Source organism: Ostrea edulis, chromosome 1 (assembly GCF_947568905.1).
Source record: "Ostrea edulis chromosome 1, xbOstEdul1.1, whole genome shotgun sequence".
Lineage (NCBI taxonomy): Eukaryota > Metazoa > Mollusca > Bivalvia > Ostreida > Ostreidae > Ostrea > Ostrea edulis.
Genome location: NC_079164.1, coordinates 34706738 through 34724277, shown reverse-complemented (window position 1 = coordinate 34724277; position 17540 = coordinate 34706738). Strand labels below are relative to the sequence as shown.

At 36.5% G+C, this 17540-nt stretch overlaps 1 protein-coding gene across 1 annotated transcript; it reads right to left on the bottom strand.

The window, feature by feature from the left end:
- Window positions 1–2229: 2229 nt before the first annotated feature.
- LOC130049344 (uncharacterized) lies at window positions 2230–17016 on the bottom strand. Its single transcript, XM_056146777.1, has 5 exons — window positions 16751–17016; window positions 14934–14992; window positions 4495–4635; window positions 4298–4363; window positions 2230–4186 (listed from the first exon to the last, which is right to left on the bottom strand). The coding sequence occupies exons 1-5, from the start codon at window positions 16846–16848 to the stop codon at window positions 4065–4067; spliced, it is 486 nt and encodes a 161-aa protein (XP_056002752.1). The 5' UTR covers window positions 16849–17016; the 3' UTR covers window positions 2230–4064.
- Window positions 17017–17540: the final 524 nt, after the last annotated feature.

The window sequence follows — 17540 nt, the reverse complement described above, 5'->3', positions numbered from 1 at the left end:
GCATTTGCTTTATTTTGTTGATATTTTCGAGAACATTTACAATTAAATGAGACAAGACAAATACCGCTCTTTCCTCGAAACGAATTCTGTAATGAATTTTATCTCGTCAGTGTATAATTGATCTTTAGATTTTTTTTTCAATTTTTAAATTTCATATTTTGTTATTTGTTCATTTTGCAAATAAATGCATGCAAGCCGAAACATTATACGCCCTTGACATTGCTTTTAATTATTAACTGTAGAACAGCAAATTTAAAACATAAAACAGACTCTGCTTACTCAAATATTGTCAAATTTTAAGCACTGCCCATAAAGATAAAATCCACACTGAAAAAAATCGAATTGTCATATAAATTTGAATTATCTGGATCTAAGTTTCTTTGAGTTATATAATGCTACAATGGAAAACATGTTATCTTATGATGAGAGAGAGAGAGAGAGAGAGAGAGAGAGAGAGATGTAAAACTGGAATTTTCCATAACCAGAGTACGCAGGCGTATAACTTTTATGGTTGGGAGATGAGATTTTCAAAAGCAATTTATCATAGGTAGATGTATACTAATTATACCGGTATATGAAACGGAGGACCCTTTTCTGCAGGTTTTCAATTTTCATAGTATTCTTTTCAGAGCAAATTCGCCAGGTAAGAGGACAATAACTAAACGTTTATAAAACGAAGCAATCGGCTAAATCCGTGTCCTATTCTTTTTGAAACATTCAGTTGCTTACAAATTTCAGCGATGTAGGAATTAAAGAAAAAGATTATTGAAAGTCAATAGTTACCCCTAACAATCTAAGTTCAGATTCACTACTTTATGAAAAGTTAAGTCTAGATCTTTATTTTTCTGTCCTCCTGAAACTGCCTGAAACGTGGTAGGATTTGCCTTCATTCTGTTGAGATGGAACCAATTTAAAACGGATAGGCTTTCATTTTCGAAGAAAAGAGGACTTTTAAAAAATCATATACATTATCATTGGAATAAGAAATAGTGTTGTCGTTGGCACAATCACAGATGGAAGGGTTAGAAACAAAGACATAAATATCATTTAAACATATCATTCAACAAAAACGGAAAACGGAAATATCCATATCTAGTGATCAGTCATTCAAAAACTTACTTTGTTAAACACCACGCTGATTCCACGCACAAGTACTCTGAAGTTGAAATAAAAAATATGCTAGAGTTCCTCATTGACAATATCTTCGTGGTCTTTGGTGTTGGAATTCCCATGGGCACGAATTGTGCTCCTTTGTTAGCTGACCTGTTTTTATATTCATATGAAGAAAAATTTATTCAAAAACTTCTACGTGAGAAGAAAAAATCTCTCGCTGTGACCTTCAATTCGACTTTTAGATATATCGATGACGTTTTGTTTATTAACAATGATATCTTTCATTCATATGTCGATTTGATATATCCCTGTGAGCTCGAAATAAAGGACACCACAGAGTCGTCCACTTCTGCTTCATACTTAGATATTTTATTGAAAGTAGACATTAACGGCAAACTGACAACTCAACTGTATGACAAACGGGATGATTTCAGCTTCTCCATCGTCAACTTCCCATATTTGTGTAGCAATATTCCATTATCACCTGCATATGGCGTTTATATATCTCAACTGATTCGATATGCAAGAGCTTGTTCTGGGTATAGTCAGTTTTTAAATCGAGGTAAGCTACTGACAAACAAGTTGATGGTACAGGGATTTCAACAGTCTCGATTGAAGTCAGCATTTCGCAAATTCTATGGTCGTTATAACGATCTAGTTCGTCAATACAACCTCGCATTTGGTCAAATGCTGTCTGACGTGTTTCATACCGGTTGTTAAGCCGTTCTTGGCACACTGATTTTGACTGCGGATAACTCCGTTTACCTGATCAGGATATAGGGCTCACGGCGGGTGTGACCGGTCAACAGGGGATGCTTACTCCTCCTAGGCACCTGATCCCACCTCTGCTGTGTCCGGGGGTCCGTGTTTGCCCAACTATCTATTTTGTATTGCTTGTGGGAGTTATGAGATTGATCACTGTTCGTTATCTTCACCTTGCATAGTATCGGTCCAAGTATCGATCCCTGGGGGACACCTTAAAATAGGTTGAAAGGAGTAGGAAAACTTCCCAACTTTCACACATTGAGATCTATCACTAGAATAACTATCCAGAACCATATTTATTTTAAAGCTTTAAAAAAGCTAATCATGGATGAGATAGCAATAGACCTTGTTGAGATCCATAAGGATGATCCCTACATACTTGTTCCAATCTAATGTCCTCTTCCAATTTTCCTAAGCAAGATGGATTCCATACCCATATCTGCAATCTAAAATGAAAGTGTGTAGAATGAATTTGAAATATTCAAAAAGTTGTATGTGAATGGCTCGTTAAAAAGTTTAGAGATTACTGGCAAAACACCGACAAGTCTATTTGATATATACACTTTCTATTATCTTCAAGATTATTTTCACCATCGAAATAGTGATCAGTACAATCTCTCATTTATTTTACATAATTTTTTGTGGGTTTTTTGTTGTTGTTTTTCAATAATAAAATACTGTTTTTCGTTTGATAATAAGAGATTTTAGAGGAATAATTATGAGAACAAAGTCAATGAATGTTGATAGTATACAACTTACCTACATGCTGGTCAACACCAGCATAGAAGAAAGTACAGCACAACATGGAACCATCAAATCTTGAAATGGCGGGCTGTTAATGTGATGGTAGTCCCCCTATCCGAATTCTCACATTCATGGTGTAGACAGAATGATCCAGAGAATTGTAATATAGTAGCTACTTACCTCCATTTTTAATTTTGAAATGTATGCCCCGATATGCTGTTTACGTGATGCATGCCATTAACGCGCTCGCGAATTCTTCAAATGTAAATAATTTTCTTTATTATCTAAAATGATTTCTGATAATCCAGAAAACAGTATACACTTAGGGAAATAAATACTTTGATATATAGATAATTCTACAGGGGTAAAATTGTTGTCTGGATATTCATCAAAGTCTTCCCTACTGGCATATGCCGTATACGTGTATCTACGTTTTGGGAATATAAAAATATTTCATTGATATATCTGACCGAGTCTTAGATATATTAGTAAAACAACGCAAGTAGTGATCGTTTTCCATAACAAAGGGTTCGATGCGAGTGTGACCCATCAACAGGGATATTTACTCCTCCCAGGCACCTGATCCTACCTCTGGTGTGTCCAGGGGTCCGTGTTTGCCCATCTCTCTATTTTGTATTCTTTATAGGATTTCTGAGATGGATTACTGTTCGTTATCATTACTTTTGTTTTATCCATAACAATATTGTATATTCGACACAGTTTAAAAATAGGAGCCGAAATTACAATATCTATTTTGCTGTGTCCTCTCCTTGAAATCTCACGACTGTAGGAACTCAATTTTGCCAATGTAGATAAAATCACCAACAGTATATGGGCGTTAAGCCAATATATCATATACGCCAGCCAGATATAAGATCTGTCCTTCCTCTCTGCGTATTGTAGCTGAGGAATTTGGTCCAAAGCATGTCTGATGTATTATAACATTAAATGTGGTTTTGAAAGGAACTGAGTTGAAATTTTGAATCAGGAATAACAACTCAGTGGTATCTAAATCAATACACACTTGATATAGGATTTAATATATTGACACATGTATTGATAGAATAAGAATAATCATGTGCCTGTGGATTTTCAGATATGGCCAAATGATCCATATATTTGGTAGCAGCCATTTTCATTTTCGCTCTAAATGGAAGTCTATTAAATCTAGTTCTACATGCCTGATTTGGCGTTCTGCAAATGACGTCGACGCTACACATTCATTCGATAAAATTGTATGCCTAATGCATGATTCATACGAATAAAAAATCTCTTAAACTTAACGTTGGCCCCAATTCCAAAAACAAACAATGTGGTAAAATATGTGATTTAAATAACTTTTCCAGATTTTGACGAGAGTTAATATCAATAATCATAAGATGGATCATTAACGTTTAAAGATATCATAATGAAAAACCACATAGACAATCATCCTAGATTGATTATATCAACCCTTCATTTGTGTCAAAGAGAGAAGAATAGACTATGGAACATTTATACATCGGGTACTTACATGTACTACAGAGCGTGGCTTCTATTGTAGTTACTAGACTCGCTGTGGTACCTTTAGATAGAATATTGTGTAAAAAGCCTTATATTCAAGCAATGGCATGTTTACATACAAATCATCATCATCACCAAAAAGGAATATGAAAATAGCAAGATACACATTCACCTGAAATAGTTCCAATTGCACTGAAGAGCGTGGTTTCTGTTGTAGTTACAAGACTCGCTGTGGTACCTTTAGGTAGAATATGAAAATATACAAATACCGGTATACATTTTAATATGGAATTATCAAGCACCGATAATGATATCCATAAGTATAGGTGTACGGTAAATATAACTCAGATTTATTTGCTTCTGTATTACCTAACACAGAGCACCCGTTGACGTGATGACAATTTTCTTGAGAACAATTACAAGTACTTTGACAGTAGGCACCATAATCAGGAAAATCACAAGGCTCCGTACAGGTGTTTCTTTTATCTGTTTTATACCCCGCTAGGCACTCTGTTCAACATAAAATTATAGCATATGGGTGTCAACATATGAACACGAGTGTATTGTTATAGATACATTAATGTCCAGGACATAAATAAAATAGAAATAACTAGACTTTGAATCATTTAAAGAGACACTGCAGCTCATTTTCCACATCTTAATCAAGTGGTTTTTAAAACACGCATTGATAAAGTGATAAAAATCATATAGATACTGACAATTTTGAACAATTTGACTGCATCAATGTGCCCTCAACTGTGTTTTGAAGATCATCCAGAATTCAAAGGTATCCTCATATTGACTCGAACTTTTAAAAGCATACCTGCATCACGTGATTTTGAATGACAGCAAAGGTGTTGTGTAGAAAATTGTTTAAATACTCCTTAGGGGGTCTACACCCACCTTTCAAGTATGAGATTATTCCCTGCTTCTTATAATCAATTAATCATAAATCATTATTTCAACAGAAACCCTTCCATGTTCTTATTGACCAATGTTTTTGAACTAACACCAGACGTGTTTAGATAAAAGTAGCACTTACTTTTAAAGCAGTGGGTATCTTTGCTAATCCCAATGGCAGATTTAGAGGAGGCACAATTTGCGATGTAAAACTTAAGATTTTTTGAAACCCAAAATCGCTGAGTACTTGGAAATCCTCGATCCGCCACTGATTCCTGCGTGCGTTTCTTCTAGCTCTTGGTTTTCCAACAGTCATACTGATCACAAAGTAAGTTTTGGTTTACGTATGAGTTTTATCTCATTCTATCTTTACCCCTTTTCTCGTCAAAATTCTAGGTCTATCCACTACACTTTCTCTCACTGGACGTGCTGAAACTCCAGTTAGGCCTAAACCCAAATAAGGCGACTGGTCCTAATGAGATCGCTACAAAGTTCATGAAAGAGATGGCTCACTGAGTTACACCAGCACTCACTAAGATCTTCCAGGCATTCATCAACGAAGGTCAAACCTCAGAGGACTGGAAGTCAGCAAATGTCTCACCGATATTCATGAAGGGTAACAAGAGCAAGCATTCAAGTTATCGACCTGTGTCCTTGACATCTGTGTTCTGTAAGGTGGTAGAGCACATCATCCAAAGCCACCTTATGAACTTCTTTGAACAGTACAACATTCTAACCGACTTTCAACATGGATTTAGGAAGAAGCGATCCTGTGAGTCACATCTGATAACAAAAATCCAGGACCTTGCAATGGACATCGAAAACAACACCCAGATCGATGCAATGCTGTTAGATTTCTCGAAAGCATTTGACAAGTTCCCACACGAGAGGTTTCTCACCAAACTAGACCAACGGTGTACGAGGATGCCTCCTCAAATGGATCCGGAGTTTCTTGTCTGGCCGAATGCAACGAGTACATTGGTGGAAGGCCATTTCTCATCAGTAGCACCTGTTACATCTAGAGTGCCTCAAGGAACGGACCTTGGCCCACTACTATTATTGGCATACATTAATGACCTACCTTTCAAAGTGAGCTCCAAGGCCAGATTATTTGCGGACGACTGCCTCCTGTACAGGACCATCAGTTCAGAGGCCGACACCAGACAATTCCAAAGGGATTTAGAAAACTTCCAGAGATTTATCACCCCATACTACATCCATATGTCAGAAGGAGCTGACTGTTACCACCAAGGCCAGGTACCTAGGGGTCAACATCTCCAACAAATCACATTGATAGTGTTTTTAAGAAAACAAACAACACCACTGCCTTCTTACAGAGAAATCTCTCATCTTGTCCAACGAACATCAAGGACAAATTTTACAAGACGCTGGTCAAACCCTAGTTGGAATATGCATTCACTATTTGGGACCCTCACACAAGAACATCGAGAAAATAGAGGCGGTGCAAAGAAGGGCAGCTAGTTTCGTCAAAAACAACTACAAACAACTACAACAACACCAGTATTGTCACAGTGATGATTGACGGGCTAGAGTGGAAGAGCTTACACCAACGAAGAGTCTGAGCAAAGGCCACCATGGCCTAACGGGTTGTCCATTCCCTTGTTGCCATGAAACCACCTCCCCAATTCAGCCAAACAGGAGCAGCCACAGGCGACACCAACACCGATACAGGATCCCATTCTGCCGTACTAACATTTTCAAGGAATCATTCTATCTTACTACCATCAGGATATGGAACCAGTTGTCACACGTACCGTCATGGCCACGACCCTACAGTCCTTTAATACCAGGATTCAGGGATTAGAAACAACATAAGTAGCAGTGCATGATTTTACCAGATTTTGAATTTGTAAATAGTGGCATAGACTCCCTCTAGCGCACATGATTTTTAACTAAAGTGAGACAATACCGTAGTAGCGGCCTTCACTTCAGAAGAAGGAGAAATGACGTTTCACTGTTTACCGTCTATGCGCATGCGTCTGAAGACCGAAAGGAAGAAGCGCAATGATTTTTGTATAGGCCATCAAAAAGTATAAATTTTTGCGTTAAAACGAGGATGTTCAACTTTAGATAGATGTTATTTTCGCAAAGTTCATACATTAAACTATGCAACAAAATTTGAGAAAGCTCTGTGAAAATTGTCATTGCGCAAAATAAGCTGTAGTGTCTCTTTGAATCATGAGTTGTTTTGTCTGTAACGTGTAACCATAACGAAAGATGATATTGATATTTTATCATATTTGAAGACTTTACGCGTGTTTTATGTGCACCATACTTGCAAATTTGTATCATTGTCAATTTGATGTCATTTGGAATTGTATATTGTTCAAAAATAATTGACATAACATCTAACAAGGTTTACGGGTAGCGTAAACGTAACGCTCTTCATTCTCGCCGCTGCAACCCGAATTAGATGCACGTGATCGACAGTGGTTGATTGCGACAGGGTATAGTTGTCGCCCACTCGGACACGTGGTTTTCTCCGCGTACTCCGGTTTCCTCCCCCTAGCGCCAACATCCGTGCATCAAAGGACCCCATTGAAAATAAGCTCTCCAGTTCTCATAGGTTATTATTGGTATGTACATATATCTGTATGCATATACAGGGAATTACTGCATGTCCTCTCTTCCCGTCATCTTTCCTATAAGACCCGTGGCAGGTTGTACAGTACATATGTGCTTAGCGCGATGCTGTATGTAAGTGAGACGTGGTCCTTGCCAAAACCAGACCTCCTTCGCCTACGACGAAATGAGAGCCATGGTAAGACAGTTTTGCAGGGTAAAGCCAGAAGACATGGCTAGTGTCAGATCAAGCGAGCTACTGGTACGACTTGGGATCGATGACCTCGACGCTATTCTGCGGGAGAAGAGTCTACGCTGGTTTGGGCATGTTGCTAGATCCAGTGGGGCAATCTATAATGTCGTTAATATGAAAAAAGAGGGAGGACGACAACCAGGGAGACCAAAGATGACCTGGAAAGCACAGTTAGAAAAAGACCAATGTGTGTGGGGACTTTGTGATGTCAACTCATTGGACAGAGATGCCTGGAAGTCAAATGTTAGGTCTGCCATGTGTGCAGCAAGCCAATTACTTGGAAGGGAGTCCACTGCTGTGGAAGATGCACCTAATCCTGCACGTTAATCAAAATGCCGATGATGATGATGATACTGAATAAACATTTCTTTTTTTCTAATTTTTATTTTGAAGCACTTTGGATTGAGTGTAGCCTTATGTGTCTGATGTATCCTTATACGAGTATTTATCACCGATGCAGAGTAACTAGAAAAAGTCTACTGTCACAGATATACTTTAATCACTCAGGTCAATATCAAAATGATAATTTTTATTCGCAGGTATAATCTGTGCAATAGTATACTTACATGTATTAAGAATAGACCATGCTTTCAAAACTTAACTTGGTCATTCAACCAAGGTATGCAAGTCACCCTCTTACGCACATTTTGTGTTAGACGATCTAAAATGCATAACTCTTCAAGAACAGATTGTTATTTATAGGTTATTGACTGAATACCAAAAAATAGACCCACCTGGGGTTTGGCACAGTAAACGAGACTGAGTTTGCAAGTTCCGTTTCCGTGCACTGTTTGAGAACGGACATGAAAGGTGAAGATAACGAACAGTGATCAATCTCATAACTCCTATAAGCAATACAAATTAGAGAGTTGGGCAAACACTGGATACAACAGAGGTAGGATTAGGTGCCTAGGAGGAAGAAGCATCCCCTGTCGACCGGTCACACCAGCCGTGAACCCGATATCTTGATCAAGTAAACGGAGTAATCCGTAGTCAAAATCAATGTGCCAAGAACGGCCTAACAATCGGTATGAAACAAGTCAGACAGCATTTGACCCAATGATAGGTTGTATTCGTAAACTAGATTGTTATAGCGACCATAGAATTTGCGAAATACTTACTTTAAACGAGACTGTTGAAACACCTGCACCATCAATTTGTTTGTCAGTAGCTTGCCTCAATTTAAAAACTGATCATACTCAGAACAAGCTCTTGCGTATTGAATCGGTTGAGAGAACAAACACAATATCCAGGTGATAGTGGAATATTGCTACATAGATATGGGAAGTTGACGATTGAGAAGCTGAAATCATCCCGTTTATTATAAAGTTGAGTTGTTAGTTTGCCGTGAATATATATTTTCAATAAAATATCTAAGTATGAGGCAGAGTTGGACGACTCTGTGGTGTCTTTTTGTTAATAGATATAACGTCGTCGATATTATACAGTTATTGACTGGGTTCGAGGACAACAGGTGTTTTGTTTGACCCGAGGACGGATCTGTTGCCCGAAGCCGTAAGCTTAGATTGTTTTTACTAACACATGCTTTGTGGATTATGTACGTTTACCAGCGTATCTACTGGTTTAAAAGAAAACATGCCAAATATCATTACCGAAGTATAGTTTTAACGTGAATAAAAATTACAGAAGCTGATTCTATTCTGGGGGTTGAAATTTCAGGGTGTGTTTGTAATCATTAGTTATTGAACTTTTAGGTTTTTCCCACCACAATCATTAATAACAACTGAATAGTTATTAAAACTGTATTTTGGACAAACATTTTTTTTCGAAACACACGTCGTGATTTGGTTACTGACGGCGCTAGGCTCAGGAATGGTAGACTGTGCAGCGGTTGAATTCTGTTCAAGCACAGAGATCATCATATTGTTTAATTCCTGACTATCTATTTTTAGAAAGTCAACATTTTCTAAATTCACATTATCAGAGCTTGTGGCAGTGATCACTTCTGGAGCTGGTGCTGTCTGTGGGATTACTTGTTCTGCCAATGCATTAGACATTTCGCGTTTCTTTTTCTCCCGTGCTTTTGAGACGTAATGTTTTAAACTTGTTTCCGATTTATGTTTTGAGGCAGTCATAATATGTCTCCCTCCATAGCCACTTTCATCCAGAAGAGTTATGAAGGTTGCCCGAATGCAGTAATCACTGTACACGTAAAGGACACATCTCATGTTTTCAAAGTTTACAACATTACATGCATTTCGTCTTCTTTATGCTTATAGTAATTAATTCTAATAGTTCGTTCGTCGAAATTTTGCGATAATTAACCACAATACAGACTTAAATCTAAGCCCCGATTTCAAAAAGTCTAGTTAATTAGGTAGGTAGTCACGTGGTACAGTGACATCACATGAGCCCTTCGGATTGTGAAAGTAGTGCGAGATATTATTAAAAACTCAAATTTTAGGGGCCTAATTTATTTACCATGGGCAACATTTAAATCGATGTTGACAAATTTTCCGAGTTTTATATGTGTTCGCCACCAGCGTACACATAAAACGATGTAAATACCCAAATGTAGCGAGTAAAGCGTGTATGAAATGGGCAATATTGTGAGTAAATAATGTTTATATGGGTCGCTGTCTACAAACTGTTTGGTGATGTTATTCCTTTATTCATCTGTAATTGGCGCTGTTTTTCTAAAATAAACAGTGCAATCATTATTTATTTTTGGATTAGACAAATTATGATACATCAAATTGTTGACAACTAGGCCCTATGTCAAGCTATTGTCACGAGTGCATTTCGGAAAGAAAGAAAAAGACAACACACACACACACACACACACAAATCAATGAAAATGTTCAAATTTAAAGTGGTAATCACATTATTTTATTTTGATAAAGCAATCTTATTACTATTTTTTGAATTGTGATCTGCACGTCTTTAGGAAGTACGAAGTGGGAGCACAGCGTTATAGCCTACTGACGCACTCAAGATGCTACGAGTTCAATAAGGAAATAATTTTATAATTTAATTTAAAGTTACGAAATACAATATTCTATTATTTGTATAATTAAAAGTTCAATTATTTTATATCTTTAATTTTGTTGTTGTAAATCTACCAGTTGGTAGACGTTACATTGTATCGTCAATATATGTTGCTACAAGGTGAAGGTCAGTTGATCCGAGTGTGTATTGAATTTGAAGACCAAAACAGAATGTATGCTATAGGCCTACCAGTGCTTATAGCTTCGATATATCTATTTTCTCGCAATTTATCAGGGTCTCTGTCCAAACGGTTTTGGAAAAGGTGACTGGGTGTGTTTTTTTAGGTAAAGTTCTTGCTCCAACAAAAAAATTATCCACGTCTTTTTTTCTCGTACCTTCCTTCGAAAAATTGAAAAATACTCAGTCTAATTCCTTTCTACCAACAACTAGTACACCCGAGCACGGCACAAAACATCTTAATGTATCATTATTTACAAGCCGTTAACGTGAAAATTGGTTTTTTGTCGATTAAATCTAATCTGTTTTCAAACCCGAGGGCGCTTATGACGTCACACATAATGGCGCGTAAACTAGCAAAAGAAAATATGCATATCGCTAGTCTGGCGCATGCCTGACCCAATTTCCGCTACACTACCTAATGTAGCGTAGCAGAAATTGGGTCAGGCATGCGCCAGACTAGCATATCGCAAGATTTCAAACTCGAAAACTACCCAAAATATTTCATTTAAAACACATTCAAAGTAGTTTTAGGAATAAAAAGAGTTAAATTTTGCTGTAAAAATGATTTTTTTTTTTAGAAACATGCGTTGTGTCCTTTAAGAAAGACTTGCTTGTTTACTTATATTCTGCATCATTTGGCCGAGGGAGTTCTTGCCCAGAACCTTGTTGTCAAAGCAAATCGATGGATCCTCACTTTCAGCTTTAAAACTCTTGAGCCGTTGCCATAAGAAATTACAACCTGGATTTAATTTCGTCAGGTATTTCTCGAAGCTTAGAACAGGGCAGCGTGGGTTTCCTGGAATCAAATTGATATTGGTTTCAAGTGTAAAATATACATGCCGCAATATATAATCTGGAAAATGTTGTTAATTTCTATTTTATGGCTGACAGTAGAATAGGTATGCCAACATCAAATCCCTGTGAAACGTGTTAAAATGACATTGATTCATATCAATTTTTATTAGTTTCTTACCTTGTTTTTCGTACATCCTACCGCCACCATTATCCACATCATCTGTTCCACCCTGGTGATTTTAGTGAGGCTTGGTTTTACGTTTACTACATGTCTCCTCTCACTAGCATCTGTGTTGTTTTTTTAAATACTACAAAATTTTCTTTGGTCATATTGCAAAGGTTTTCTCTTCCGCGGGTATACAAAAACATCATCAGTTCAAATCCACCTTAAATTGCAGAGCTTTAGGGTCTTTAGTCGGTAAAGTATCGGTTGAATACGATTTTTTATATCTTCCTCGGAAATAATTTCCTGATGTTTGTTTTCGCCACCACCCTCCATTTTCGTTTTCTTCGCATAAGTCTCTCCATTGTGATGTCTGACGGTGCAATAAAAAAATTTCAGAACTTGGATCTATGTCTTGTATATCATTGTAATTGCGTCGAAGTATTTTGTTAATATATTGTTCGAAAATATTCCTCGCAACGTTGATAACATTTTTCGTATTCCTGCTTCCCGTTTGATCTAGGGATGCTTACTCCTCCTAGGCACCTGATCCCATCTCTGGTGTGTCCAGGGGTCCGTGTTTGCCCAACTATCTATTTTGTATTGCTTGTAGGAGTTATGAGATTGATCACTGTTCGTTATCTTCACCTTGCATCTAATGGAGTCTGTATTTCATCATCACTAAAATTTGTAAACCTCGCCATTATGTAAAAGCAGCAGATCGAGAATCACGTGACTTGCGTAGCCAATAGAAATAGAGCAGAATATTCCCCGGTCAACAGTCAATGAGTATAACAAATCTAACTGATGCATTGAAGTCCACAGCAAGAGATTTTTCTTCTCGCGTAGAAGTTTTTGAATAAATTCTGCTTCATGTGAATATAGAAACAGCTCAGCTAGCAAAAGAACATAATTCGTGTCCATGGAAATTCACACAGACTGTTGGAAGACCTGATTACCAAAGACTACGAAGAAATTGTCAATGAGGAACTCAAGCATATTTTTAATTTCAACTTTATAGTACTTGTGCGTGGAATCAGAGTGGTGTTTAACAAAGTAATTTTTTGGATGACTTGATTTTCAACTATATCAACACCAGTAATGAAATGTCCAGCTAGACTATAGTTGAAAGAAGACGAAGAACACGATCACATAGATGGATTAATTAAGTATAAGGTGGTCTATATCTAGGCACTGCAAAGTTTGGATGCAATAGTAGAAGTATATTTATAGGAAATACAGGATGTAGATTTGAACTTGAAATAAGTTAGAATGCAAGATTGAACTCTTTTATGACGAAGAATGTTGCTTATGATAACGGTATCTTTTCCTTTGTTTGTAAATTTGAGCTTAATCTACTGGCGGCATGATTCGGAAGGAAATCATCCATGATCCGCAGTGCTTTAAAGAGCCTGTGTTTGGCAACATCCATAATCATGGAGTTCAGTCTATACTTTGGTGTTGAAAAATCCAGGCTAGCTGTGGCTTCTTCAAAAACTCTTAAAGGAACAGAGTAAAGTTTAGTGCGAATATGATGTGGACGTATGATGTGTCTGTTGACGTAAGGTAAAAGTGAATCAAACGTGACATCATTTATACTTAGTCTTTTATATGAACGATGTCCATGACTCCGTCTTTGAGTATTTGGAAAAGACTACCATCGCATTCACATTATTTCCTTGTGGACTACTTCTCGATTTTCAGTCAACAACTTTTTTTCATTTTATATTTTTAATATTCTATGCGCTTGTAATTGACTTTCAAGGTTAAACTGTTTAAACCTTATGGGATAGAAGAGTGTGATTGACCTTTCACCTTGACCCAATTTTAAGGTCACCGAGTCTGAGGAAAGTGTCATATTGTCCACAATCAACGATGTAAAAGTTATAAGACTGAACAAAGAATACTTTTAGGAGCAATAACTGCTCTAAGGAGACCTTGAATCCAATCGATTAAGATTTACCTTACGCAAGTTCATGATGAAAGGTTTCTTGCTTCCATGACTCACGGCTTAGTGACAGTTTCGATAACAAGGTGTTTATGCAAGAAGGGCCAGAGTCGTATAGTGATGCATAGAAACTATTTAGAAAGTCAATACATGTGCATATCTTATGGGTATTTTATACAGTAAAGAGAGTGTAAAAATACTCGACCTTAACTTAATTTGAAAGGTCAAAGGTGAACTATTCTAATCCGCTTGATCCCGGTTTTTCTGCGAATAAGAGGTCTAAAGTTTTGATGTTTTAAGGAAAAGTTCTAAACTTTCATTCACTCTCATCAAGGACTTTTCGAGATTAATGCTTTCTCTATAAAACTCATTATGCGTCATATTTTAGTAAATGTTTCGAGTCACTCGCGTTTACGGTTTACGAGGAATATTGATAACTTAATTCTTAATTGCTTTCTATCCAATAACTTCGAAGAAATAAAGGTTCAAGTACAAATGGTAATATCATGTCATATAAAATATGATGGACCTAATTGGTGTTTTTAATAAGTTGTGCAGCGTACTTTTTTCTTGGGGGTGGAAAAAAGGAAACAATGAAGAGAGCAATATCAAAAGGTCTCGCACAAGAAGGTGGAAAGCCCTGAATATCGAGATAGATAATAATTGGGAATGAACCTAATATTTAACTTTGTTGCTCATTCAGAAAATGTAGTTGATTTCAGCATCCGGATTCTTACCGCACCTCTCCATGCAAAACACAGACATTCCAGCACAAAGTTAGAACTCTTAATCACACCTTTAGAAAGAGTTCCAATTACAGACATTATTAGGAAATTACCTTACACCCTTATTGTCCCATAATTCAGCCATTCTGTCCACACTTATCAGTTAGAAAGATAAAATCTGCTGGACACTACCGTGTGTTTGTCGATAATTAAGGGAACACAGTCAATGAATGTTGATAGTAAACATCTTACCTACACACTGGTCACCATCAATATAGAAGAAAGGACAGCAGAACGGTGATCCGTCAAATCTTCAAAACACGTGCAAAAACATGATAAAACAATTTACTTTCAAACAGATAATTTTAATTGATATATGAAAATAACTTTCTGCGCATAAAAAAGCATGCCAGCGTTGATGTTCATAACCCATGTATTTTTCAAAAATGTAATTTATTTCTTATATTTCCGTTATATTTTCTTTCCGGTAGGAGAATTTCCAGCCGTAAAATAGTCGTGCTATAGTTTTCAAGATTCTAACGCACATTGTTTACATTCATGAGGAAAATTGGTAAAGATATCAAAGGCAAAAACATTGGAAATGTATGTTTTTATATAACCACTGGCCCCCTATTTATTTGAGGGTTGTCATTATATGCAAACAATGTATACTTGGACGAGTGGGAGGATATTTAAAAGTCGAGTGGGAGGATATTTTTTTAATACCATGAAATACGAGCACAATTTCTAATTCAATCTATCCTAAATGGATACAGCAAGTCTGATGGACTCATAGATCTCACACAATACAAATTGCAGAGAACTCGATAAAGTATAATAATATTAAATTCAGTCAACCATGATATTAAGTGTTACAATTCTTGTTAGAATAATGATAGTGAAAATAATGTGCATCTACTATTTAAATAATCACATAAAAATAACAAACAAGAAATCCATTTGAGACAATCGTCAAAGTTACCAGGCCGCAGAAAGTGAAAGAAATCTTTTTTTTTCACAAAGCCCCCCCCCCCCCCCCCCCCCCCAACTTTCATAAAAATCACTCATCTGTGACGAGAATAAAAATTGATCTGTAAACATATAGTGTAGTAAAACATATAATAAATTTCAGCTTCCTCAATTAAAGCATGATCAAAATTTGCATTCTATCAAACTACGATAAATGACTTCTATTTTGCAAGGTCTTAATTTCGCGAAGATATAATGCTATATTAATTCATGATGTAAGACTTTCGCGACTCGTTACGTTTTTATTTGCGAGAACTAAATTTTCGCGAATGACTAGTCACGCAAAATTAATGAAACATAAATTTCTCACGAATAAAATGTCATTTACAGAATAAAGAACAAAGATGGAATGCAGTATTCACCACTGTGTGTAGTGAATTTTCACTCCCGCTATGTATTGACGGGTTCTACAAAACGGAGAACCACAGAGAACACTAAAGAACCATGGAAATGTTTGATTATTAAATGTAAAAGTATGTAAATTCTTTGACTACATTGATGATAGTGCATATATCTTAAAAATCAAACTAACAAACTTTCATCCATCTATAACCCGTTTTGTTCATTTTATTCAAGAATACTTAATCATCTCCCTATAAATATACTGCCTATGTTATAACAATATCAGAAGACCATATGAATTACCAAGTCATTTTAAAGAAAGTTTGGCGTATTTTCTAGCACAATCAAAGACGATATATACTATGCATTCATGCAGTCATTAGGTTAATACGGAAATCAAATAGCAAGTGTCAATAGGAGTATATATCAATAGGACTATATAAAAAGAAATCAAATGATATCATGTTGTTGACGAGATAACCCCCCCCCCCCCCAAAAAAAACTATTAAGAAAGAAGAAAAAGAAGTAACAACAAACAAAATATCGACGTCTAAGAAGATATCAACATTAGTGGAGAGAATCATCGCCAGTGCTGAAATCCTGGGTTGTTTTTTTTTAATGAAATACAGATCATGCAACATAAAGGTATAAAATATGTGTTTCAAAATGTTGGTAAATGTGATACAATTATATCTTACCGTGGTGGCCCACACATTCCTCTGTTGGTTTTACAGTTACTTTGGAAAAAGAGTGCAAGCATTCCAAACACCAACAAGTTTACATCTAACCCAGCCATCACTTTGTACTCAACAAACAGGAAGTTTTACGTTTATATATAACCATGTAATGGATTCCGTTACAATGATATTTAAAAATCAAATTTCATTTTAAAAATACATGAAGGTGTGACCCGCGACGCGTCACATCAGATTAATTCATGAAAAGTATGCCAGTGTAACATCACATAGTGACACTGTTAAAAAACGACCCCAGAGGTCATTTTTTAACGTTAAAAGTTGACCCCGATAAAAATTTAACGTTAAATGGGATCACTTTTAACAGCTGCTTAGTTGTTAGTAACATAATATAAAGAAACATTTTGTACAGAAAAGCTTCTGTACATTAGGAACTTTTTCAATGTTGAAATATGACTACCTGACTGAGATATGGATTGCACAGAAACAATTTGTAAATTTGGGGTCATTTTTCAATGTTAAAATTTGGCCCCATTAGAAATTATCTCTAAATGTAATTTTTCAGAAGGGACAAACTTTCAAGCTTGGGAGGGTTAACTTTCAACGTTAAAAATTGATCAAACATCCGTTCAAAAAATGACCCCGGAGTCGTTTCTCAACCAGGTCACTATTTAATGTTACACCGGCGTGACGCGTTGTAGTTGATACCCTCATGTATTTTTACTTTCATTTCTGTCGGAATTTCCAGCCGTTAGAATAGACGGACTTCATACGCGTCTTATTTACAGTTGCA

What these genes read in the sequence shown, in the direction of transcription:
- LOC130049344 (XM_056146777.1), bottom strand. Translation starts at nt 16,848, where the DNA reads ATGGCTGGGTTAGATGTAAACTTGTTGGTGTTTGGAATGCTTGCACTC. An exon ending in GGAATGTGTGGGCCACCACG is followed by an intron (nt 14,993 to 16,750) that starts GTAAGATATAAT and finishes CGTGTTTTGAAG; the next exon opens with ATTTGACGGATCACCGTTCT. An exon ending in TGCAATTGGAACTATTTCAG is followed by an intron (nt 4,187 to 4,297) that starts GTGAATGTGTAT and finishes TTCTATCTAAAG; the next exon opens with GTACCACAGCGAGTCTAGTA.